This window comes from Bufo gargarizans, chromosome 6, assembly GCF_014858855.1.
Source record: "Bufo gargarizans isolate SCDJY-AF-19 chromosome 6, ASM1485885v1, whole genome shotgun sequence".
Lineage (NCBI taxonomy): Eukaryota > Metazoa > Chordata > Amphibia > Anura > Bufonidae > Bufo > Bufo gargarizans.
In genome coordinates, this window is record NC_058085.1 from 201,120,107 (window position 1) to 201,147,436 (window position 27,330).

Genomic DNA, 27,330 nt, shown 5'->3' on the forward strand with positions numbered 1-27,330 from the left:
TTCCAGAAGGAATATCAAAGAACTAACTCAATGCAGAAATCTGCAAAAGATGTCCCAAAATTTTTATTTTTTAGTATATGCTAAGACAGACATATCAGGAAAGCAGACAGGTCCACTTTAAAGTGTAACTACCATTCAATTTTTTTTTTTTTTTTGATGTATAGGGGCAGTGATACTGACCATTTTTGTTATACACTTTAATGAATAAAATTTTACATTTCTATTAGAAAAATAGCTCTAAAGTGGCCCATTTTGAGCCTTACAACCATCTCCTGTCTTCTGTTTACGTAACACAGTCAATGTTGAGCAGGTCTCCACTGTTATGTAAACAGAAGACAGAGGAGCATTGCTAAGGTTCAAAATGGGCCGCTTTAGAGCTATTTTTCGAATAGAAATGTACAATTTCAGTAATTAAAGTATATGACAAAAATGGTCAATATCAATGCCCCTACACATTACACAAATAAAAATAGAACGGCAGATACACTTTAAAGAAAACATACAGTATGATAAGCACTGTTGAAATGATCACCACACACTGTGGTTGTCTCAGGAAATACACTACCTTTAACTACTGGTATTATTAACATCAACTTTGGAGAGTTGGAAAAGTGCAGTATTTGACTAATGTTAATTTAGCCATTTGCGTTCAGTGTAGCAGGCTATTTTAAGACCCGTATTCAGGTTAGCCAGTAATTTTTATCATACAAGAAAATAAGAAGTTTTTCCATAAACTATTGTTCAGTTGTACAGCTCACAGGATGTGGAGATCTTCCAGTAATCCTGATGTGCAATATAACAATAGTTTACCTTTCTTTTATACGCAATATGCTACTGATACATTTTTGATTACTGCTGGTTTCCGGTGCTTTTTAAACATCAACCATTTTCTTTCAAAAACAGACCATTAACAGGTTAACAGAGCCATAGCTTGTTCTGCAGTGCCCTGAAATGAAGTCTATGCTAATCCAATACATTTCAGACCCCTTGAGGGTTTAATTAATAGAACAAACAGCTAACAGTACATGTCTAGAAATACAGTAGGGGAGGAGGTAATTGAAGATTAGGTTGGAGGCTTCCCAGGATAGAATTAGCATGTAGGTTAACATTGTACGCTGGTTAATGGGGAGTGAAAGGCATATATCATGTCACTGTAAACACTACAGTAGAGGAAACACAGTATGGCTGGGTTCACTTCTGCGCTGTGAGCTCTGGCAGTCTGTTCTGGCAGAGGAACAGACTGCCGGAGTTCACTGTATCTAACATAGCCAGATACCACTGTGCACCGCTGGATCCCCATTCACTGTAATGGGATCCGTTGGTAATCTGACCGCTTTCAGCTGGACAAAAATGTTGCTTGTAGCCAGCATGTAAACCAGATACAGTGCTGGAGTTCACTACACAAATGTGAACCTGGCTTAAGCAACTTAGATATAATCAAACTTTATGCCCACATACATCCTTGTTCAGAACCCAGCAGTGAATGAAGGATTATGATCGTTCGTTCCCCCAATAACTGCATATTTTTGGCAGCCATATTCTGTTTACACAGGGTGATTTGCTGCTGACAAGCAGTAATTTTGGGTGCTGCATTAAAGATGCTATCACCTGACAAACAAGCACTTTGCTCATTTGTCGGGTGATTGGTGACACCTTTTGATATGTCAGTTATCGGGAACATTCATTCCAGGTAATTAGCCAGAAACTTTGCTGGTGTAAAAGGACCCTAAGCCTTTTACATGAGCAGATTAGTAGATTTTCTGCACCTAATGAGCGCCAATTTACAATTCAGCAAGTCAATCTGGTGCTGGTTTAACTCCATTAACATGGAGCAACCATACAATGTGACTGAATGATCATTAGTGCAGTTGTTTGTTCACATACAGTTTTGGTATTTTCAGCAGCACATCTGTCAAAGAATGAAATATAAGATATGATTAACAACTCTTGCCTGGTCATCGGTCTGCATAAAATGGGCCTGAAACTTAAAATGTCCACACTACTACAAGGCTATTTATTCCGTCGAATTCCATTTTTATAGATCAATATAATTGGAATGTGTATGACAATGGCAGTGTCAACTGTTTTTCCGTTTCTCAACATTAACCATTGCAGAGTAGTATGATATAACACCTAATAATGATTACAATCCTTATATACATGGTAAGAGCTCAAGTGTATGTCAGATGACAGGATATAAAATAGAAGAAGGTAGATTGGTTGTGACTATTTAACACGGAGCTGCAAGTAACAGCTTACTGAGAATATAAGATCGATCAGAAGACTGCTTAGAAGTTAGTTAGGTGTTGCATTTATCATCGGCAACAACTTAGTAGGATACAGCACTTTTCGTACTATAATAGACTAATCTGCTTAGAAAATGGATCTTGCATGAATTGAATATGGTATTTTTTGAGTCCCAGCAAGTAAATGTTTGGGCTTTAACACCCCCAGCTCGCTCAAACCCTAGCACAGTTTTTGTTTTCAGTGTGCTTTGTGTCCTCACAATTAACAGCTTCCGTCCTTTGTAGGCTAGTGGTGGTGAAGCTGTGAGTGGCTGGCTCATTACATGTTTTGTCTGTATTCCTTTCACACTTGTTCTTCTCCTGTTAGTTTCTTGTTGTGTTCTGTCTACAGTACTCCTCACTCTCCCCTGCCTGACCGCTTTGCCTGTGTTTGCAGTTGAAGATGAGCAGCCATCAGCATTGTCACCGAAAAAAAAGCAAAGGAATGGTGGGATGAGGCACTCACCTAATTCTTCACCAAACACGATGAGGTAAGAGTGCAACATATGTGATTGTAAAACATGTGATCCAGGTCTTCTCCAAAGTATTATTTGTTTTCTGTAATATGCCTCGTGCTTTAGCAGTTGGCAAACTATAGATTAAGGTAAAAAAAAATTGATTAAAGAGGACCTGTGACCTCTCCTGACTAAAAAGTCCCATGAAATTCGGTAGTATTGTTTCTCTGTTATTCTTCCTAGTAAAGTATGAATAAATTGACATTGGAATTTTGACATTTCCCTTGTCAATGGCATATGCCCCTAGATGGTCAAAGCACTTATTGGGTAGCATTAGACTGCTCTGGAACACACCCCTGAATGGTAACATCCAGTTATCAAATTTGTCATAATTTCTAGGCAGAATAACAGAGAATTTTTTTATGGGATTCAGGTGTGATAGGGGTGTAATTTGAAGCTCCTACCAGTCTCTAACAGGTCTGCTCACCTACTATATGTAATTCATAATGTGGGTGTCTTCATTAAGATGTGTAATGTCTTATTTTTCCTTTTGGCTCAAGATATCTTTCCATGAGTGTTGCAACAAGTTCAGCTTTGAAAAGAAAAAGAACAAAACATTTTTGTGACATAAGAAAAGTTTTTGTTAGTAAGTCTGGTCATCTCACACCACACATCTCAGTGATAAAGAAGCACATAACTGCATGCAGAAAGGCCTTTCGGTTCTCTCAGGCACCAGGACCTCATTTCACATCTGTGGTATTTGTGAGCAAGCTGTTTGTTAGGCTCCTGCAGCCTCCTTTCAGAGCTTGATGCAAATCTACAAAAGTGGATAGTGATTCCAAATGTAAAATATTCCAGGGCATTTAAGGCCATACAGTGGTGGTTTTATTTGTAAAACCTTTGGAGCTGTCCTAGGTACTGAAGGTGTTTGCGTAGACATAACTGGCAGCTGTCCATGGTGCTGAAGAATTAGGCTTGGTTTAGCTACATTGAGAACCTTAACGCTATGTGCTGAGTTGAATGTCTTTTAAGGCCTGTCTTTACCCTTGGATAAAGTTTTTTTCTTCCACAAAGCAGCAGGCAATCTGTCAGTATGTGTTTAAACCCTCGTCTCTATTTTACTGTTTCGAAATAAATGTTGCAGCTAAAGGGAAAAAAATGAGAATGGGTGAAAAAAAACCTGCAGGGTTGTTAGATGGCTTTTTAAAGCGTGAGTATTTATTCTGTCAGCGTATCAGCAGGTAATGACAGAGCTGAAAAAACAATTTCTGTCATGGAAAACAATTTGAAAAGGCATTTGAAAAATACGTTGGCTCTAAAGTGGGAGCACTCTCCCCTCATCCTGTTCCTGTGTAGCTGGAAACAAGCGGTGGCACTAATGATAACATGAACCAATCAGCCAGCTCCCATGATATGCTAGCCTAAGGCTACTCTGTCTTTGAAGCACTGCCTGTGAGTACAACTATCTGTTCATTGGGACTATGTTGAATGAATTAGTACAATCTGAGTCGAACCTGAGAATTACCTTCCCTTTTATGCTGTCAATTGAAATCAAATCATCATTAATTGATTTAGACGGTGAAGGGAAAGAAAAACTAATAACATGCAAGCGGCTCGTCTGAGGCCTTACTGAAGTTATACAGCATAGCTGTGACGTGACAGTGCAGTAATTAGGACATCCAGAACTTTGTTAGGAGTCGTCGGCAGGATAGAAAGTGAGAGCAGCACAGTGGTGAACGCCTTACGATAAGGCATATGCCTTTATTTATTACATCCAGCACTTAAGCATACCAGTAGGACCCCTTTAGAGAAATAACATGCACCCACTGCAGTTGACACTCTTTAAAGTGGTTATCCAGGGACTAAAACAGATTCTTCTTTAATTGTCTCATTCATTGTAATGTCCCTTGGATACATATTCTTACCCTATCTGCCCCTATTCACCCGCTTCAAGTGATGACGTTAAATGGAGGGAGAAGCGAATCCTTCCACTGCAGTGGGCTGGCATTGACTTTCCATACAAAGCAAAGCCATTCCTTTGCAATCATGTCTATGTGGTCTGTGTACAGACCAATATTTTATATTAGACAGCTCAAGAGTGACATTGTCTACTTTATTTCACTGTATTATGGTCTTTCCAAGCAGAGTTGTTGCAACCCAATCACTACTAGGACCTTTCAAGTAAAGCCCCCTCACTTCTACACATTGTTCAGTTCTGATGACACTGCAGTACACATTGTGACCATCAGGCTAACGTGCTGAGAGGATAGTGACAGCGCACAGGACCTTATAATGAATAAATGAGACAATTAGGCTACATTCGCATGACCATATGTGTTTTGTGGTCTGCAAATTGCAGATCCGCAAAACACGGACACCGGCTGTGTGCGTTCCGCATTTTGTGGAAACACACATGGCCAGCCCTATGATAGAAATGACTATTCTTATTGACAATTACGGACAAGAATAGGACATGCTCTATCTTTTTTGCAGGGCCGCAAAATGGAACTAAGAATGCGGAACGCACACAGTGTGCTGTCCACATCTTTTGTGGCCCCATTGAAATTAATGGGTCTGCATCCGTTCCGCAATTTTGCGGACCAAGAAACATGTTCATCTGAATGCATTCTTAATGAGAAAATAAAAGTAAAAGCATTTTTTAGCCCCCGGATAACCCCTTTAAGCTTTTAATGTTACCATACTCATAATATTAGGAAATGTCTACACTTTTCATTATTTAATTTCTGTAGTCTGTAAATCTGTTAGTAAAGTCAATCTTTTAAGTTAGCATTGGCATAACATGGGTAGCGATGTGTTGCAGCAAGGAATATTGTCAGTTTGTGCGTGTGGAGGAACAAAAACAAAGTAACACATCAACATCGATTAGTTTCACAAAAGGTCATTTAAAGAGATGATTTCATCTTCTATTTGTTCTGTTAACCTTAAAGGCTGTATTACACTGGCCGATATTTTGGCCGATACGTTAATGAGCATTTGTATAAACGCACGTTAGTGATCATCTTGCAGAGTAATACTTTGCTCCCGACATTCGCTTGCTGATCTGCCTGTCTAATACAGGCTTCATAGTCATGGCTGGAATGCATATTCACATTATTTTTCTACTGAAATGGTATCCACAGTCGTACTTCAGGTGCCTATCACAGACATGAAATAGGTGCCAAGTGCCAACATTTGGTAGTCACGAGCAGTATTTGTTGTTTCCGCTGAGAAGCCACAAGAAGGATACATTTCCCTAATGTGATTTAGATAATAGTTATATATTGAGGAATCTTGTATATGACATTCCCGAACCTGTAAATGTAGATGCCTTAAGGCAAACGTGCACAAGAATCTGCAAAAAGTGAAACAATGTGAACGATAGATCCAAACTAATTCTCTGTGCCAGGATAATTATACAGTATAGTTATATATCTAAAATGGTTTTCAAAAGATTTAACTATCACAATTATGTCTGGCTTAAAAACTGGGTTACTAGCTGAGTCACCCTGAAGCAGAAATGGGTAAAATGCTTGAAATGTTTTTTTTTTTTTCCCTTGTACTGCTGGCTTTCAAGTTGCTAAATAATAGAAGCAGAGAAACTCTGCAAACACTAACTGGCCTCACAGAGCCAGGAAAGGCTCACCCCCTTTTCTAGCTCTGTTAAATCTTTCTCCTCCCTTTGATCTTGAGTGATAATAATTCCAGGGAGTTATTTACACAGTTTTCATGTGCTTCAAAGCCATGTCAAGATTCTGATGCTTTAGGGTACATCTTTACCCTACAGGCCCTAGAGAATCCCACTGACAGCTCAGTACACTAGGTGCATTTTTTTTCTTATGCTTTTGCCTTTAGCAAAACATCAAATTACCAGATACCAGACAGCCATGCTCTGCACAAAAGGCCATTCCTGTAGGTATATTATACCATATATATATTAAATACTTTAGTGTTATCCAGTGCATCTTATGTGCAATGGAAAGTGATGGGTTTAGGTTGCCTTAGGGGGAGCGTTTCCTTTTTTTCCCTTATTTATTTCTTTTCTCTATTCCCCACACTTATTTATTTATTTAAGTTATTTCACTAGCGGAGAAAGCCAAGCTGACTGGGGTATCGTGCACGCTCCTTACAAGCCCCTCCAGGCCCAGAGGCGCTTGTAAATAAGTAATGATTAACAGATTGGCTGCGGGTTTTTGAAAAGCATAACTGTGTCAGTTTGTATGATGAGGTGGGATGTTCAAAGTGGGAGCTGGCATTCAATGATTGTCTGAGGAGAGCTGCAGGAAGACAGAGAAAGGAATAGATGGAGACAGTTTAGAAATGAGAGGTAGAGGGTGTGGACAGGGAGCTAAAGTTAACAAGAGGCTTAAAAAAAGAGAAGCTGCTGGAGTCGGGGTGGAGAGAAAACACTGAACAGTTAGAAACTTCTACGAAATTTCAAAATTATTTTACTGATAAACAGTTAAAGTGTATAGAAAAAAAGCACATAGTAGGTAGAAGATCAGGTAAAGATGCATGCAGATGATTGCCAGATATCCTCACATTTTAACATATAATTTGCTTAATATTATGTTTAACTATGAGAAAGGACCACATATTTCAACTCTATTTAGATGCAGTATATATTCAGGGAGCCATAGTGAAAAGTATATTTTTTTGTCCAGAAGAAGCATGGGTCAGGAAGCAGGATGAGGCATTTATGGAATAACAGCAACACTACAGGGAGGATTTTCCACCAGAAAGATGCAAATATTGAGGTCCAGTGGCTGTAATTCTTTGGATCTAAAGATTAGTGTGAGAAATGGCTGTTGCATTCTATAGGGTTTTCTATTTTAAGGTTACATGCAGGAAATCCACTATCCTATGTCTTTTTTTTTATTATAAGGGAGAAATGAAATATTCATTTCCTTAGGGAATACTTCCTTTCTTTCATAAACACTTATGGGACAGCAGCACTCTCAAATGCTGTGCGAATGAAGTCCCACTTCAAAAATGTAAACTACTCCTGTCTGTAACAAAATGACATTGTAAAAAAAAAACAAAAAAAAACAGTAGTGTATGTATATATATTTTTTCTCGCAAAATAAATCAGCAGTACAGCAAAGTTCCTTATCCATGGCCTATAAAGGTATCATACTGTGTGCCTGCAGTGTCAGCTCCTAGCTCCAGAACCCCCGTACATACAGTTCAGAGACCACAGCACTCTCCAATAACTGAAGTCTGAATGTATCCAATTCAAAGCACCAAACATACAGCAACATTTCGACCCCAGCAAGTCTTTTCCAAGCTTGAAGTCACTTGGGTCGAAATGTTGCACTGCACTTTTAGAGAGTAACTTAGTAACATAGCTTGTAAGGCTGAAAAAAGACATCCGTACTGTACACAATTCTCCATGTGTGGTCGGACTAGTGATTTATGAAGTGGCAGGACTATGTTCTCATCACGGGCATCTATGCCCCTTTTGATGCAAGCTTTGGCAGCAGCTGCCTGACACTGGTTTCTACAGTTTAGTTTGCTGTTCCTTAAGGTCCCTTTCCATATCATTGTTACCCAGTGGTTTACCATTTAGTATATACTGGTGACAGGTATTTTTACTTCCCATAAGTTTTATTTTCAGTATACAAATGTGTCCCTCATACAAATTCAGAAATCCATCAGTTTTAATAACTCCCCAATTTTGCAAAACAATAGATTTGTTTAGATTTGTTTTACACCAGGCATCCCTTATTAAAGGTAATGTTTTTTGGCGCTTCATAGCTTCCATTTGCTGCCCTTTGATGCATTGAGGGGCGTTATATGTCAGAGATATTTTTCCTAGAAGCATTCCACCAGAAGTATATGAAGGTACAGTAACCCTAATGTACCTGTATGAGTGCCCTGTTATGCACAGGGAGAGATAAACTAGCCATGTGCATGAAGATTTTCAGGAAAACTCATTTACCTGCAGTCAATATGTTGCACTTTTCATTCTTCTTTTCTGCATAATAACATATGCAATTGCCAGGGACACTTCAAAGCAACTGTCCATGAATGCATTAGGTGCAGGAGCCAGTCTCCTTTGACCTGCATTAAATGCTGTTCTCATAGATAAATCCTCAATATATTAATACAAATAGGTTAGATTTTGACAAGAAGAAAAGCATTATGATGTAAGTAAGATTAGGCATTTGGCCTTCCAACAACTGATAATTGTTACTAAGAAATTTTGAGTAGTTATCTTCATGTTTGGGAATCATAGTGTCATCTCATGGCCCTCACAGTGTACACATCATAGAATATCACATATTTAAGAAATTTGTGATAAAATGTGTACTTAAATTACTTCATCACCCAGTTGTTAGAAGATGACTTATAGGCAATGTGTTCAGGAATTTTTCTTTGGGTCACCTATAATCCATGGTACTCGTAGCTGGTCCTGAAGGGATAATTTGTCCTAGTAGATGATGCTGCGTGTATCACTGCTTATCACAAGTCATCAACATTTCAGACCGGAAACTGTCACATTTGACAGCCTTGAAAGGGAACTGTCTCCCGTGTCTGTTTCTGAGTGCTAGACTGTGCTGTCAGGGAAGATTGAAATGACAATGTCCCAATGAGTCATAATTCAAACTTGCAGCACACACCCAAATATACTCTGTGTGCTAACTGCTATGTTGTAACTTAGCAGTTAACTGTTAAGCTACTGCAATATATACAGTGGATATAAAAAGTCTACACACCCCTGTTAAAATGTCAGGTTTCTGTGATGTAAAAAAAAAATGAGACAAAGATAAATCATTTCAGAACTTTTCCCACCTTTAATATGACCTATAAACTGTACAACTCAATTGAAAAACAAACTGAAATTTTGTAGGTGGAGGGAAGAAAACAAATAAAACTAAAATAATGTGGTTGCATAAGTGTGCACACCCTCTTATAACCGGGGATGTAGCTGTGTTCAGAATTAATCACATTCAAAATCATGTTAAATAGGAGTCAGCATACACCTGCCATCATTTAAAGTGCCTGTGATTAACCCCAAATAAAGTTCAGATGCTCTAGTTGGTCTTTCCTGAAATTTTCTTAGTCGCATCCCACAGAAAAAGCCATGGTCCACAGAGATCTTCCAAAGCATCAGAGGGATTGTTAAAAGGTATCAGTCAGGAGAAGGGTACAAAATAATTTTCAAGGCATTAGATACCATATACCATGGAACACAGTGAAGACATCCATCATCAAGTGGAGAAAATATGGCACAACAGTGACATTACCAAGAACTGGACTTCCTCCAAAATTAATTAAAAAACGAGAAAAAAAATGGTCTGGGAGGCTACCAAGGGGACTACGGCAACATTAAAGGAGCTGCAAGAATATTTGCCAAGTACTGGCTGTGTGGTACATGTGAAAATCTCTCATATTCTTCATATGTCTGGGCTATGGGGTAGAGTGGTAAGACGAAAGCCTTTTCTTACGAAGTAAAACATCCAAGCCAGGCTATATTTTGCAAAAACACATCTGAAGTCTTCCAAAAGCATGTGGGAAAAGGTGTTATGGCTAGAGTTGAGCGAACACCTGGATGTTCGGGTTCGAGAAGTTCGGCCGAACATCCCGGAAATGTTCGGGTTCGGGATCCGAACCCGATCCGAACTTCGTCCCGAACCCGAACCCCATTGAAGTCAATGGGGACCCGAACTTTTCGGCACTAAAAAGGCTGTAAAACAGCCCAGGAAAGAGCTAGAGGGCTGCAAAAGGCAGCAACATGTAGGTAAATCCCCTGCAAACAAATGTGGATAGGGAAATGAATTAAAATAAAAATTAAATAAATAAAAATTAACCAAAATCAATTGGAGAGAGGTTCCATAGCAGAGAATCTGGCTTCCCGTCACCCACCACTGGAACAGTCCATTCTCAGATATTTAGGCCCCGGCACCCAGGCAGAGGAGAGAGGTCCCGTAACAGAGAATCTGTCTTCATGTCAGCAGAGAATTAGTCTGCATGTCATAGCAGAGAATGAGGCTTCACGTCAGCCACCACTGCAACAGTCCATTGGCATATATTTAGGCCCAGCACACACACAGGCAGAGGAGAGAGGTCCCGTAACAGAGAATCTGGCTTCATGTCAGCAGAGAATCAGTCTGCATGTCATAGCAGAGAATCAGGCTTCACGTCAGCCACCACTGCAACAGTCCATTGTCATAAATTTAGGCCCAGCACCCAGGCAGAGGAGAGAGGTCCCGTAACAGAGAATCTGGCTTCATGTCAGCAGAGAATCAGTCTTCATATCATAGCAGAGAATCAGGCTTCACGTCACCCACCACTGTAAGAGTCAATTTTCATAAATTTAGGCCCAGAACCCAGGCAGAGGAGAAAGGTCCCGTAACAGACAATCTGGCTTCATGTCAGCAGAGAATCAGTCTTCATATCATAGCAGAGAATCAGGCTTCACGTCACCCACCACTGTAAGAGTCAATTTTCATAAATTTAGGCCCAGAACCCAGGCAGAGGAGAAAGGTCCCGTAACAGACAATCTGGCTTCATGTCAGCAGAGAATCAGTCTTCATATCATAGCAGAGAATCAGGCTTCACGTCACCCACCACTGTAAGAGTCAATTTTCATAAATTTAGGCCCAGAACCCAGGCAGAGGAGAAAGGTCCCGTAACAGACAATCTGGCTTCATGTCAGCAGAGAATCAGTCTTCATATCATAGCAGAGAATCAGGCTTCACGTCACCCACCACTGTAAGAGTCAATTTTCATAAATTTAGGCCCAGAACCCAGGCAGAGGAGAAAGGTCCCGTAACAGACAATCTGGCTTCATGTCAGCAGAGAATCAGTCTTCATATCATAGCAGAGAATCAGGCTTCACGTCACCCACCACTGTAAGAGTCAATTTTCATAAATTTAGGCCCAGAACCCAGGCAGAGGAGAAAGGTCCCGTAACAGACAATCTGGCTTCATGTCAGCAGAGAATCAGTCTTCATATCATAGCAGAGAATCAGGCTTCACGTCACCCACCACTGTAAGAGTCAATTTTCATAAATTTAGGCCCAGAACCCAGGCAGAGGAGAAAGGTCCCGTAACAGACAATCTGGCTTCATGTCAGCAGAGAATCAGTCTTCATATCATAGCAGAGAATCAGGCTTCACGTCACCCACCACTGTAAGAGTCAATTTTCATAAATTTAGGCCCAGAACCCAGGCAGAGGAGAAAGGTCCCGTAACAGACAATCTGGCTTCATGTCAGCAGAGAATCAGTCTTCATATCATAGCAGAGAATCAGGCTTCACGTCACCCACCACTGTAAGAGTCAATTTTCATAAATTTAGGCCCAGAACCCAGGCAGAGGAGAAAGGTCCCGTAACAGACAATCTGGCTTCATGTCAGCAGAGAATCAGTCTTCATATCATAGCAGAGAATCAGGCTTCACGTCACCCACCACTGTAAGAGTCAATTTTCATAAATTTAGGCCCAGAACCCAGGTAGAGGAGAAAGGTCCCGTAACAGACAATCTGGCTTCATGACAGCAGAGAATCAGTCTGCATGTCATAGCAGAGAATCAGGCTTCACGTCAGCCACCACTGCAACAGTCCATTGTCATAAATTTAGGCCCAGCACCCAGGCAGAGGAGAGAGGTCCCGTAACAGAGGATCTGGCTTCATGTCAGCAGAGAATCAGTCTGCATGTCATAGCAGAGAATGAGGCTTCACGTCAGCCACCACTGCAACAGTCCATTGGCATATATTTAGGCCCAGCACACACACAGGCAGAGGAGAGAGGTCCCGTAACAGAGTATCTGGCTTCATGTCAGCAGAGAATTAGTCTGCATGTCATAGCAGAGAATGAGGCTTCACGTCACCCACCACTGCAACAGTCCATTGGCATATATTCAGGCCCAGCACCCAGGCAGAGGAGAGAGGTCCCGTAACAGAGGATCTGGCTTCATGTCAGCAGAGAATCAGTCTGCATGTCATAGCAGAGAATGAGGCTTCACGTCAGCCACCACTGCAACAGTCCATTGTCATAAATTTAGGCCCAGCACCCAGGCAGAGGAGAGAGGTCCCGTAAAAGAGGATCTGGCTTCATGTCAGCAGAGAATCAGTCTGCATGTCATAGCAGAGAATCAGGCTTCACGTCAGCCACCACTGCAACAGTCCATTGTCATAAATTTAGGCCCAGCACCCAGGCAGAGGAGAGAGGTCCCGTAACAGAGGATCTGGCTTCATGTCAGCAGAGAATCAGTCTGCATGTCATAGCAGAGAATCAGGCTTCACGTCAGCCACCACTGCAACAGTCCATTGTCATAAATTTAGGCCCAGCACCCAGGCAGAGGAGAGAGGTCCCGTAACAGAGGATCTGGCTTCATGTCAGCAGAGAATCAGTCTGCATGTCATAGCAGAGAATCAGGCTTCACGTCAGCCACCACTGCAACAGTCCATTGTCATAAATTTAGGCCCAGCACCCAGGCAGAGGAGAGAGGTCCCGTAACAGACAATCTGGCTTCATGTCAGCAGAGAATTAGTCTGCATGTCATAGCAGAGAATCAGGCTTCATGTCAGCCACCACTGCAACAGTCCATTGGCATATATTTAGGCCTAGCACACAGGCAGAGGAGAGGTTCATTCAACTTTGGGTAGCATCGCAATATAATGGTAAAATGAAAATAAAAATAGGATTGAATGAGGAAGTGCCCTGGAGTCCAATAATATATGGTTTTGGGGAGGTAGTTAATGTCTAATCTGGACAAGGGACGGACAGGTCCTGTGGGATCCATGCCTGGTTCATTTTTATGAACGTCAGCTTGTCCACATTGGCTGTAGACAGGCGGCTGCGTTTGTCTGTAATGACGCCCCCTGCCGTGCTGAATACACGTTCAGACAAAACGCTGGCTGCCGGGCAGGCCAGCACCTCCAAGGCATAAAAGGCTAGCTCTGGCCACGTGGACAATTTAGAGACCCAGAAGTTGAATGGGGCCGAACCATCAGTCAGTACGTGGAGGGGTGTGCACACGTACTGTTCCACCATGTTAGTGAAATGTTGCCTCCTGCTAACACGTTGCGTATCAGGTGGTGGTGCAGTTAGCTGTGGCGTGTTGACAAAAGTTTTCCACATCTCTGCCATGCTAACCCTGCCCTCAGAGGAGCTGGCCGTGACACAGCTGCCTTGGCGACCTCTTGCTCCTCCTCTGCCTTGGCCTTGGGCTTCCACTTGTTCCCCTGTGACATTTGGGAATGCTCTCAGTAGCGCGTCTACCAACGTGCGCTTGTACTCGCGCATCTTCCTATCACGCTCCAGTGCAGGAAGTAAGGTGGGCACATTGTCTTTGTAGCGTGGATCCAGCAGGGTGGCAACCCAGTAGTCCGCACAGGTTAAAATGTGGGCAACTCTGCTGTCGTTGCGCAGGCACTGCAGCATGTAGTCGCTCATGTGTGCCAGGCTGCCCAGGGGTAAGGACAAGCTGTCCTCTGTGGGAGGCGTATCGTCATCGTCCTGCCTTTCCCCCCAGCCACGCACCAGTGATGGACCCGAGCTGCGTTGGGTGCCACCCCGCTGTGACCATGCTTCATCCTCATCCTCCTCCACCTCCTCCTCATCCTCGTCCTCCTCGTCCTCCAGTAGTGGGCCCTGGCTGGCCACATTTGTACCTGGCCTCTGCTGTTGCAAAAAACCTCCCTCTGAGTCACTTCGAAGAGACTGGCCTGAAAGTGCTAAAAATGACCCCTCTTCCTCATCCTCCTCCTCCTCCTCCTGGGCCACCTCCTGTTCCATCATCGCCCTAAGTGTTTTCTCAAGGAGACATAGAAGTGGTATTGTAACGCTGATAACGGTGTCATCGCCACTGGCCATGTTGGTGGAGTACTCGAAACAGCGCAACAGGGCACACAGGTCTCGCATGGAGGCCCAGTCATTGGTGGTGAAGTGGTGCTGTTCTGTAGTGCGACTGACCCGTGCGTGCTGCAGCTGAAACTCCACTATGGCCTGCTGCTGCTCGCACAGTCTGTCCAGCATGTGCAAGGTGGAGTTCCACCTGGTGGGCACGTCGCATATGAGGCGGTGAGCGGGAAGGCCGAAGTTACGCTGTAGCGCAGACAGGCGAGCAGCGGCAGGATGTGAACGCCGGAAGCGCGAACAGACGGCCCGCACTTTATGCAGCAGCTCTGACATGTCGGGGTAGTTGTGAATGAACTTCTGCACCACCAAATTCAGCACATGCGCCAAGCAAGGGATGTGCGTCAAATTGGCTAGTCCCAGAGCTGCAACGAGATTTCGCCCATTATCACACACCACCAGGCCGGGCTTGAGGCTCACCGGCAGCAACCACTCGTCGGTCTGTTGTTCAATACCCCGCCACAACTCCTGTGCGGTGTGGGGCCTGTCCCCCAAACATATGAGTTTCAGAATGGCCTGCTGACGTTTACCCCGGGCTGTGCTGAAGTTGGTGGTGAAGGTGTGTGGCTGACTGGATGAGCAGGTGGAAGAAGAGGAGGAGGAAGCCGAGAAGGAGGAGGTGGCAACAGGAGGCAAAGAATGTTGCCCTGCGATCCTTGGCGGCGGCAGGACGTGCGCCAAACAGCTCTCCGCCTGGGGCCCAGCTGCCACTACATTTACCCAGTGTGCAGTTAGGGAGATATAGCGTCCCTGGCCGTGCTTACTGGTCCACGTATCTGTGGTTAGGTGGACCTTGCTACAGATGGCGTTGCGCAGTGCACACTTGATTTTATCGGATACTTGGTTGTGCAGGGAAGGCACGGCTCTCTTGGAGAAGTAGTGCCGGCTGGGAACAACATACTGTGGGACAGCAAGCGACATGAGCTGTTTGAAGCTGTCTGTGTCCACCAGCCTAAATGACAGCATTTCATAGGCCAGTAGTTTAGAAATGCTGGCATTCAGGGCCAGGGATCGAGGGTGGCTAGGTGGGAATTTACGCTTTCTATCAAATGTTTGTGAGATGGAGAGCTGAACGCTGGCGTGTGACATGGTTGAGACGCTTGGTGACGGAGGTGGTGGTGGTGGTGTTGGTGGTACATCCCCTGTTTGCTGGGCGGCAGGTGCCAACGTTCCTCCAGAGGCGGAGGAAGAGGCCGAGGCGGCAGCAGCAGAATAGGCCGAGGCGGCAGCAGCAGAAGAGGTAGCAGGGGGAGCCTGAGTGACTTCCTTGGTTTTAAGGTGTTTACTCCACTGCAGTTCATGCTTTGCATGCAGGTGCCTGGTCATGCAGGTTGTGCTCAGGTTCAGAACGTTAATGCCTCGCTTCAGGCTCTGATGGCACAGCGTGCAAACCACTCGGGTCTTGTCGTCAGCACATTGTTTGAAGAAGTGCCATGCCAGGGAACTCCTTGAAGCTGCCTTTGGGGTGCTCGGTCCCAGATGGCGGCGGTCAGTAGCAGGCGGAGTCTCTTGGCGGCGGGTGTTCTGCTTTTGCCCACTGCTCCCTCTTTTGCTACGCTGTTGGCTCGGTCTCACCACTGCCTCTTCCTCCGAACTGTGAAAGTCAGTGGCACGACCTTCATTCCATGTGGGGTCTAGGACCTCATCGTCCCCTGCATCGTCTTCCACCCAGTCTTGATCCCTGACCTCCTGTTCAGTCTGCACACTGCAGAAAGACGCAGCAGTTGGCACCTGTGTTTCGTCATCATCAGAGACATGCTGAGGTGGTATTCCCATGTCCTCATCATCAGGAAACATAAGTGGTTGTGCGTCAGTGCATTCTATGTCTTTCACCGCTGGGGAAGGGCTAGGTGGATGCCCTTGGGAAACCCTGCCAGCGGAGTCTTCAAACAGCATAAGAGACTGCTGCATAACTTGAGGCTGAGACAGTTTCCCTGGTATGCATGGGGGTGATGTGACAGACTGATGGGGTTGGTTTTCAGGCGCCATCTGTGCGCTTTCTGCAGAAGACTGGGTGGGAGATAATGTGAACGTGCTGGATCCACTGTCGGCCACCCAATTGACTAATGCCTGTACCTGCTCAGGCCTTACCATCCTTAGAACGGCATTGGGCCCCACCATATATCGCTGTAAATTCTGGCGGCTACTGGGACCTGAGGTAGTTGGTACACTAGGACGTGTGGATGTGGCAGAACGGCCACGTCCTCTCCCAGCACCAGAGGGTCCACTAACACCACCACGACCATGTCCACGTCCGCGTCCCTTACTAGATGTTTTTCTCATTGTTATGGTTCACCACAACAACAAATATATTATTTGGCCCAATGTATTGTATTCAAATTCAGCGGGATATAAATTTGAGGCCTAGTATTTAGGCGCTGGGTGACCGGTATGGATTTAGTGACAGAATTAGACTTGGAAATGCACAGAAGCGTGTGTGTGAAGTTATTCTGAATGACCCAATGTGCACCTTGAATATTATATACCCTTTTTGGGATAGATTTCAAATAGCTCTGATATAGCAGGAACCACTAAATTATGAAATTGCTAAATTGGGAATTGTACTTCAACCCAGAACAAAAAATGTGCTTTGACGGGCACTAAATAACTTTCCCAGCTACAACAGGACAGCGGTAACGAGAGATTTAGAGGGATTTAAATTTGAGGCCTAGTATTTAGGCGCTGGGTCACCGGTATGGATTTAGTGACAGAATTAGACTTGGAAATGCACAGAAGCGTGTGTGTGAAGTTATTCTGAATGACCCTATGTGCACCTTCAATATTATATACCCTTTTAGGGATAGATTTCAAATAGCTCTGATATAGCAGAAACCACTAAATTATGAAATTGCTAAATTGGGAATTGTACTTCAACCCAGAACAAAAAATGTGCTTTGACGGACACTAAATATCTTGCCCAGCAACAACAGTACAGCGGTGGGTAACGAGAGATTTAGAGGGATTTAAATTTGAGGCCTAGTATTTAGGCGCTGGGTGACCGGTATGGATTTAGTGACAGAATTAGACTTGGAAATGCACAGAAGCGTGTGTGTGAAGTTATTCTGAATGACCCAATGTGCACCTTGAATATTATATACCCTTTTTGGGATAGATTTCAAATAGCTCTGATATAGCAGGAACCACTAAATTATGAAATTGCTAAATTGGGAATTGTACTTCAACCCAGAACAAAAAATGTGCTTTGACGGGCACTAAATAACTTTCCCAGCTACAACAGGACAGCGGTAACGAGAGATTTAGAGGGATTTAAATTTGAGGCCTAGTATTTAGGCGCTGGGTCACCGGTATGGATTTAGTGACAGAATTAGACTTGGAAATGCACAGAAGCGTGTGTGTGAAGTTATTCTGAATGACCCTATGTGCACCTTCAATATTATATACCCTTTTAGGGATAGATTTCAAATAGCTCTGATATAGCAGAAACCACTAAATTATGAAATTGCTAAATTGGGAATTGTACTTCAACCCAGAACAAAAAATGTGCTTTGACGGACACTAAATATCTTGCCCAGCAACAACAGTACAGCGGTGGGTAACGAGAGATTTAGAGGGATTTAAATTTGAGGCCTAGTATTTAGGCGCTGGGTCACCGGTATGGATTTAGTGACAGAATTAGACTTGGAAATGCACAGAAGCGTGTGTGTGAAGTTATTCTGAATGACCCAATGTGCACCTTCAATATTATATACCCTTTTAGGGATAGATTTCAAATAGCTCTGATATAGCAGAAACCACTAAATTATGAAATTGCTAAATTGGGAATTGTACTTCAACCCAGAACAAAAAATGTGCTTTGACGGACACTAAATATCTTGCCCAGCAACAACAGTACAGCGGTAACGAGAGATTTAGAGGGATTTAAATTTGAGGCCTAGTATTTAGGCGCTGGGTGACAGGTATGGGTTTAGTGACAGAATTAGACTTGGAAATGCACAGAAGCGTGTGTGTGAAGTTATTCTGAATGACCCAATGTGCACCTTCAATATTATATACCCTTTTAGGGATAGATTTCAAATAGCTCTGATATAGCAGAAACCACTAAATTATGAAATTGCTAAATTGGGAATTGTACTTCAACCCAGAACAAAAAATGTGCTTTGACGGACACTAAATATCTTGCCCAGCAACAACAGTACAGCGGTAACGAGAGATTTAGAGGGATTTAAATTTGAGGCCTAGTATTTAGGCGCTGGGTGACAGGTATGGGTTTAGTGACAGAATTAGACTTGGAAATACACAGTAGCGGGTGTGTGTGAAGTTATTCTGAATGACCCAATGTGCACCTTCAATATTATATACCCTTTTTGGGATAGATTTCAAATAGCTCTGATATAGCAGGAACCACTAAATTATGAAATTGCTAAATTGGGAATTGTACTTCAACCCAGAACAAAAAATGTGCTTTGACGGACACTAAATATCTTGCCCAGCAACAACAGTACAGCGGTAACGAGAGATTTAGCGGGATATAAATTTGAGGCCTAGTAATTAGGCGCTGGGTCACCGGTATGGATTTAGTGACAGAATTAGACTTGGAAATGCACAGAAGCGTGTGTGTGAAGTTATTCTGAATGACCCTATGTGCACCTTCAATATTATATACCCTTTTAGGGATAGATTTCAAATAGCTCTGATATAGCAGAAACCACTAAATTATGAAATTGCTAAATTGGGAATTGTACTTCAACCCAGAACAAAAAATGTGCTTTGACGGACACTAAATATCTTGCCCAGCAACAACAGTACAGCGGTGGGTAACGAGAGATTTAGAGGGATTTAAATTTGAGGCCTAGTATTTAGGCGCTGGGTCACCGGTATGGATTTAGTGACAGAATTAGACTTGGAAATGCACAGAAGCGTGTGTGTGAAGTTATTCTGAATGACCCTATGTGCACCTTCAATATTATATACCCTTTTAGGGATAGATTTCAAATAGCTCTGATATAGCAGAAACCACTAAATTATGAAATTGCTAAATTGGGAATTGTACTTCAACCCAGAACAAAAAATGTGCTTTGACGGACACTAAATATCTTGCCCAGCAACAACAGTACAGCGGTGGGTAACGAGAGATTTAGAGGGATTTAAATTTGAGGCCTAGTATTTAGGCGCTGGGTCACCGGTATGGATTTAGTGACAGAATTAGACTTGGAAATGCACAGAAGCGTGTGTGTGAAGTTATTCTGAATGACCCAATGTGCACCTTCAATATTATATACCCTTTTAGGGATAGATTTCAAATAGCTCTGATATAGCAGAAACCACTAAATTATGAAATTGCTAAATTGGGAATTGTACTTCAACCCAGAACAAAAAATGTGCTTTGACGGACACTAAATATCTTGCCCAGCAACAACAGTACAGCGGTAACGAGAGATTTAGAGGGATTTAAATTTGAGGCCTAGTATTTAGGCGCTGGGTGACAGGTATGGGTTTAGTGACAGAATTAGACTTGGAAATACACAGTAGCGGGTGTGTGTGAAGTTATTCTGAATGACCCAATGTGCACCTTCAATATTATATACCCTTTTAGGGATAGATTCCAAATAGCTCTGATATAGCAGGAACCACTAAATTATGAAATTGCTAAATTGGGAATTGTACTTCAACCCAGAACAAAAAATGTGCTTTGACGGACACTAAATATCTTGCCCAGCAACAACAGTACAGCGGTAACGAGAGATTTAGAGGGATTTAAATTTGAGGCCTAGTATTTAGGCGCTGGGTGACAGGTATGGGTTTAGTGACAGAATTAGACTTGGAAATACACAGTAGCGGGTGTGTGTGAAGTTATTCTGAATGACCCAATGTGCACCTTCAATATTATATACCCTTTTTGGGATAGATTTCAAATAGCTCTGATATAGCAGGAACCACTAAATTATGAAATTGCTAAATTGGGAATTGTATTTCAACCCAGAACAAGAAATGTGCTTGAACGGACACTAAATAACTCGCCCAGCTACAGCACTAGGGACAGATTTAGCTGGATATAAATTTGAGGCCTAGTATTTAGGCGCTGGGTGACCGGTATGGATTTAGTGACAGAATTAGACTGGGATATGGCCAAAAAATAAACAGACTATTGCTGGTTAAATGCACTTGGTGTGACAGCTTCACCCTGATGTAGGCTTTAGCCAAAAAACAACCACACCATTGAGGGTTAAATGCACTTGGTGACAGGCGCAGCTTGCCCCTGATTTTGTATATGGCCAAAAAATGAACAGACTATTGCTGGTTAAATGCACTTGGTGTGACAGCTTCACCCTGATGTAGGCTTTAGCCAAAAAACAACCACACCATTGAGGGTTAAATGCACTTGGTGACAGGCGCAGCTTGCCCCTGATTTTGTATATGGCCAAAAAATGAACAGACTATTGCTGGTTAAATGCACTTGGTGTCACAGCTTCACCCTGATGTAGGCTTTAGCCAAAAAACAACCACACCATTGAGGGTTAAATGCACTTGGTGACAGGCGCAGCTTGCCCCTGATTTTGTATATGGCCAAAAAATGAACAGACTATTGCTGGTTAAATGCACTTGGTGTGACAGCTTCACCCTGATGTAGGCTTTAGCCAAAAAACAACCACACCATTGAGGGTTAAATGCACTTGGTCGCAGCTTGTGCTGGCGCACCACAAGACACAAAATGGCCGCCGATCACCCCAGAAAAATGAGACTGACAAACGGTCTGTGCAGCCTAAAAACAGTGAGCAATTGAGGATCAGCAGCTCAATGATCCACAGCTGCAGATCGATCAGTTAATCAAGTCCTTTGGAGGAGTTAATCTGCCTAATCTCGCCCTACTGTCGCAGCCGCAACCTCTCCCTACGCTAATCAGAGCAGAGTGACGGGCGGCGCTATGTGACTCCAGCTTAAATAGAGGCTGGGTCACATGGTGCTCTGGCCAATCACAGCCATGCCAATAGTAGGCATGGCTGTGATGGCCTCTTGGGGCAAGTAGTATGACGCTTGTTGATTGGCTGCTTTGCAGCCTTTCAAAAAGCGCCAAGAAAGCGTCACAAAAGCGCCAAGAAAGCGACGAACACCGAACCCGAACCCGGACTTTTACGAAAATGTCCGGGTTCGGGTCCGTGTCACGGACACCCCAAAATTCGGTACGAACCCGAACTATACAGTTCGAGTTCGCTCATCCCTAGTTATGGCCTGATGAAACCAAGGTTAAACTTTTTGGCCATAATTCCAAAAGATATGTTTGGCGCAAAAACAACACTGCACATCACCAAAAGAACACCATACCCACAGTGAATCATGGTGGTGGCAGCATCATGCTTTGGGGCTGTTTTTCTTCAGCTGGAACTGGGGCCTTAGTTAAGCTATAGGGAATTATGAACAGTTCCAAATACCAGTCAATATTGGCACAAAACCTTCAGGCTTCTGCTAGAAAGCTGAACATGAAGAGGAAATTCATCTTTTTGCATGATAACGACCCAAAGCATACATCCAAATCAACAAAGGAATTGCTTCACCAGAAGAATATTAAAGTTTTGGAATGGCCCAGCCAGAGCCCAGACCTGAATCCGATTGAAAATCTGTTGGGTGATCTGAAGAGGGCTGTGCACAGAAGATGCCCTCGCAATCTGACAGATCTGGAGTGTTTTTGCAAAGAAGAGTGGGCAAATCTTGCCAAGTCAAAATGTCCCATGCTGATAGACTTATACCCAAAAAGACTAAGTACTGTAATAAAATAACAAGGTGCTTCAACAAAGTATTAGTTTAAGGGTTTGCATACTTATGCAACCATATTTTTTATTTTTATTTTTCTTTCCTCTACCTAAAAGTTTGTACAGTTTATAGGTCACATTAAAGGTGGAAAAGTTCTGAAATGATTTATCTTTGTCTCATTTTTTACATCACAGAAACCTGACATTTTAACAGGGGTGTGTAGACTTTTTATATCCACTGTGTATGTATATATATATATATATATATATATACTGTATGTGTGTGTATATATATATATATATATATATATATATGTATATATACAGTACTGTAGAAACATTTTAGGCAGGTGTGGAAAAATAATGCAGAGTAAGAATGCTTTAAAAATAGAAGTGTTAATATTTTATTATTAGCAATTAACAAAATGCTAATTTATTGAACAAAAGTAAAATCTAAATCAAATAAATGTTTGGTGTGGTCGCCCTTTGCCTTCAAAACAGCATTAATTCTTCTATGTACTCTTGCACACAGTTTTTGAAGAAACTTTCAGCAAGGTTGTTCCAAAGATACTAACCACAGAACTTCTGTAAATGTAGACTTGCTGTAATCATTCTTGCCTCTTCATGTAATCCCAGACTCATGACGTTGAGATCAGAGCTCTGTTGGTGCCATATCCTCACATCCACTTCTTTATGCTGAAGGTGGCTCTTAATGGCATTAGCTGTATGTTTGGGGTCATTACCCTGCTGAAAAATAAATTTGGAGCTAATCAGATTCCTCCCTAATGATGGATAAATATCTGCCTGTATCTCTCAGCTTTGAGGACACCATTTATTTTGACCAAATCCCGAACTCCATTTGTTAAAAGTGCAACAGATGTAAAGCACATCATGTATACATCTCTTCAAAATCAGCTGTCCAGCAGTTCAAAGAAGTGGCTGAATCCATTGGGACCCAGGTACACCCAGCTACTGTTTAGATAAGTCTGGCCAGAAGTGGTCATCATGGAAGAATTACTGCAAAAAAAAGCCATACCTTCGACTTGGAAGCAAGGCCAAGCAACTCAACTGTACATGAAGAAATCGGAACTGTGGAGCAATAAAAACAAACGTCAGCAATTGCTGTAGAATGAGTCTAAATTTGAAATATTTGGCTGTAACAACTGCAGGGCTGGAGAACAGTACAGTAATGAGAGTCTGCAGGCAACAGTGATGCATGGTGGACGTTTCTTACAAGTTGGGGGTTGCATTTCAGCAAATTAAGTTGGAGATTTGGTTAGGTTGAATGGTATTCTCAATGCTTACAAATACAGGCAGATACTTAGCCATCAGGCAATACCTTTAAGGAGGCGTCTAATTGGCTGTACATTTATTCCCCAAACATACAGTCACTGTCATCAAGAACTATGTTCAGCGAAAAGAAACAACAAGGGGCCCTGAACGTAATGATATGGCCCCCACAAAGCCCTGATCGAGTCTGTCTGGAATTACACAAAAAGACAAAAGAATCTGAGCAAGCTTACATCCACAGAAGATTTGTGGTCAGTTCTCTAAGATATCTGGAACAACCTTGTTGCATGTAAATGTTCCTAGAAGAATTGTTGCTGTTTTGAAGCCAGAGGGTGGTAGATTTCTTTTTTCTTCATTCACATTGCATTTTGTTCATTTTTAAAAATCAACTATAAACACTTATATTTTTGAAAGCATTCTTTCTTTGCTGCATTTTTCCACACCCACCTAAGACTTTTACAGACTACTATATGTATATTTATATGCACTCACGAGCAAAAGGGTAACAATTTTGTGAGCTTTTGACTTTCAGGCTTCATATCTCACAATCCACTACAGCTTTCAACATGAGACTACTATCATTTTATAGGTAATCATCTTGACTATGTCAGAGTAGTTCAATTTTCAGGTACAAAGTAATTAAATAATTAAGTCGGATGACACAAAGACACAGCCACAGTGCTGTATCTAAGGAGCTCTGAAAGACCACCCCAAAAATCTTTATTATTATACCTTAATGATAATGGGAGTAACTGGGTGTTTCACGGCGGTTACAATAATTAATAATCAAACGTGGCACATTACATAATTGCATGTGATAACATATTGGCAATATCTTGTACTCTGGGTACTGGGTAAAAGTTCATTTGGACAAGAATCTAGGTAAAAAGTAAATTATCAAGAACTGAATTCTCTTTGGACATGTATACCAACAATCTGGATTAATTATGCAAAAAACATACATCTCATACATAAATTGGACTTGCTACTATTTATCTTCTAATTAGTTAGGCAGATTCTTGCCTAAAATCCACATTTTTATATTTATAATTTTCTTAGTATTTTGCAAATCCACCTTTGGCTTTCAACACTGCCTGAATCCTTCTGAGCATACTCCAGTCTCAATCACGATCAAGCATGTCTCAAACGAAATCTGTTCCAGAGTCTTTTCTATATGTTCCTAATGTTGGTGCATACTGGTCGACTCACTTGGGTACGACTACAGCTTTATCTTCAACCCAAAAGTGTTTGATTGGGTTGAGGTCTGGGGGGCCAATGCAGCACCTCTACTATATTGTCATTGAACCATTTCTTCGCCGATCTCAACATATGCTTCAGGTCTTTGTCCTCCTGTCATCCTTTTCATACCCATAGTTCATGACTGTACAAAGTAACTTGTCTTGTAGGATACTCACATATAGCTCAGCTTTGACACCACCATCAATCTTGGTCATATATCCAATGCCTCTGGCTGTGAAACAACCCCATATCATAAGGCTTCTTCCACTAAACTTGACAATTCCTTCAATTTCTCGATCCATTAGCCACTTTTTCCCTTGTTTCTTCCAGACCCATTTGCACCCATTAGAGCTCAGGCTATTGACTTTTGTTGCATCGCTCCAAATCATACATTTCCAATATTCTACTGTCCACTGTTTGTGCTTGTTTGCAAACTCGAGCCAACGTTTCTTATGACGATAATGAAGTTGAGGCTTCTTCACCTTTTTTCAGGCCAGCGTTCCAGACTTGTGTAATGCGCATTGCACGGGGCTTGCATGGACGTCTGTGATGTGACTATTAAAAGGCATACAAGCCACCTTCACTGCTGTGTTTGTCGCACCAGACAACTTGTTGACATTTCATATTCTTCCAACTGTCATGGCACTCACATGATGCAGTTTGGCAATTTTCTTGGCAGAGATACTGGTATCGATGAGCTGGATGATGCTGAAATCTTCTTCTTGGCTCCTCCTGGATTTGAATCAGTGACTTTTCACTTAGGAATCAACCTAATAAGACAATGAACTATTAGGCCCCTTTCACACGAGCGAGTATTCCGCGCGGGTGCGATGCGTGAGTTGAACACATTGCACCCGCACTGAATCCTGACCCATTCATTTCTATGGGGCTGTTCACATGAGCGGTGATTTTCACACATCACTTATGCGTTGCGTGAAAATCGCAGCATGCTCCTCTTTGTGCGTTGCGGTGCGATAATCCACGCAACGCAGGCCCCATAGAAGTGAATGGGTTTGCGTGAAAATCGCAAGCATCCGCAAGCAAGTGCGGATGCGGTGCGATTTTCACGCATGGGTTCTAGGTGACAGTCTATTCACTGTATTATTTTCCCTTATAACATGGTTATAAGGGAAAATAATAGCATTCTGACTACAGAATACATAGTATAATAGTGCTGGAAGGGTTAAAAAAATAAAAAAGTTAACTCACCTTATCCTCTTGTTCACGTAGTTCGTTCCCGGTCTGTAGTTTGCTAGCTGTGGGCTTGGGCTAAAGGACCTTTGATGACGTCAGATCACATGCTCCATCACCACGGTGATGGACCATGTGATTGGAGCATGTGATCTGACGTCATCAAAGGTCCTTTAGCCCAAGCCCACAGCTAGCAAACTACAGACCGGGAACGAACTACGCGAACAAGAGGATAAGGTGAGTTAACTTTTTTATTTTTTTAACCCTTCCAGCACTATTGTACTATGCACTCTGTAGTCAGAATGCTATTATTTTCCCTTATAACCATGTTATAAGGGAAAATAATACAATCTTCAGAACATCAATCCCAAGCCCGAACTTCTGTGAAGAAGTTCGGGTTTGGCTACCAAACATGCGCGATTTTTCTCACGCGAGTGCAAAACGCATGACAATGTTTTGCACTCGCGCAGAAAAATTGCGCATTTTCCCGCAACGCACCCGCCTCTTATCCGGGCAAAAAACATGACTCCCGTGTGAAAGAGGCCTTAGGGAATGTGAGATCAGGTTCTAGTATACAGGAAAAAAAAAAAAGATTGTTCGATCACCAGGAGCAAAACAGTAACAATGCAGTTACATGACAAGAATCTTTATAACTAATCATATGCAACATACTTGGAAGTCCAATTTATGTATGAGATAGCCAAGATGATAAAACGATAGTTTTACAATAGTAAAACGATGGTAGTCTCATGTTCTGAACTGTAGTGGATGGTGAGATATGAAATCTCAAATTCAAAAGTTCAAAACATTGTTACCCTTTTGCTCATGGTGTATGTATATGTATGTATATCTATGTATACACATCTAATGACAACATCGAGTCAGAAGTGAATTTTTTTTTTAATTCCAACTACAAAGAATGTTTTTCACAGTCTGACAAAATGAATATAAAATTGTGGGACAATTCCTTTAACCTTGGCAGTTGGATTTGTGAAACAGGCTAATCCCTATTCCATTTTACCATAAAGAAAATAGTCATCGGCTTCAATGTCTTAGAAAAATAGCATAAAGACTGTAGAAATGGACAGTAAACATGCAGTACTCAGATTTTTTGTTAAGGGCGGATGATCTACTTGTCTTTTACTTAAATTTATTTCAGACTTTATGGAGGTAATTTAGAATTTCCCCCACGTCAGGTTTCTGCCATTGAAAAGTCACAAACTTTGTGTTTGTGCCTTCTTAAATGCCACTGCACCTAAATTTGGACACAAATGGTGTTTCTATACCGCCCTCACCACTTTCC

At 42.3% G+C, this 27,330-nt stretch overlaps 1 protein-coding gene across 3 annotated transcripts in view; it reads left to right on the forward strand.

Annotated features, from left to right (window-relative positions):
- The window catches only part of KCNMA1 (potassium calcium-activated channel subfamily M alpha 1), a 731,805-nt gene that overhangs the window by 591,713 nt on the left and 112,762 nt on the right, over window positions 1-27,330 (forward strand). For all 3 annotated transcript variants that reach the window (XM_044299035.1, XM_044299036.1, XM_044299034.1), the window contains one exon: window positions 2,683-2,776. In XM_044299035.1, the coding sequence (XP_044154970.1) occupies window positions 2,683-2,776 (94 nt within the window). The remainder of the gene's footprint in view (window positions 1-2,682; window positions 2,777-27,330) is intronic.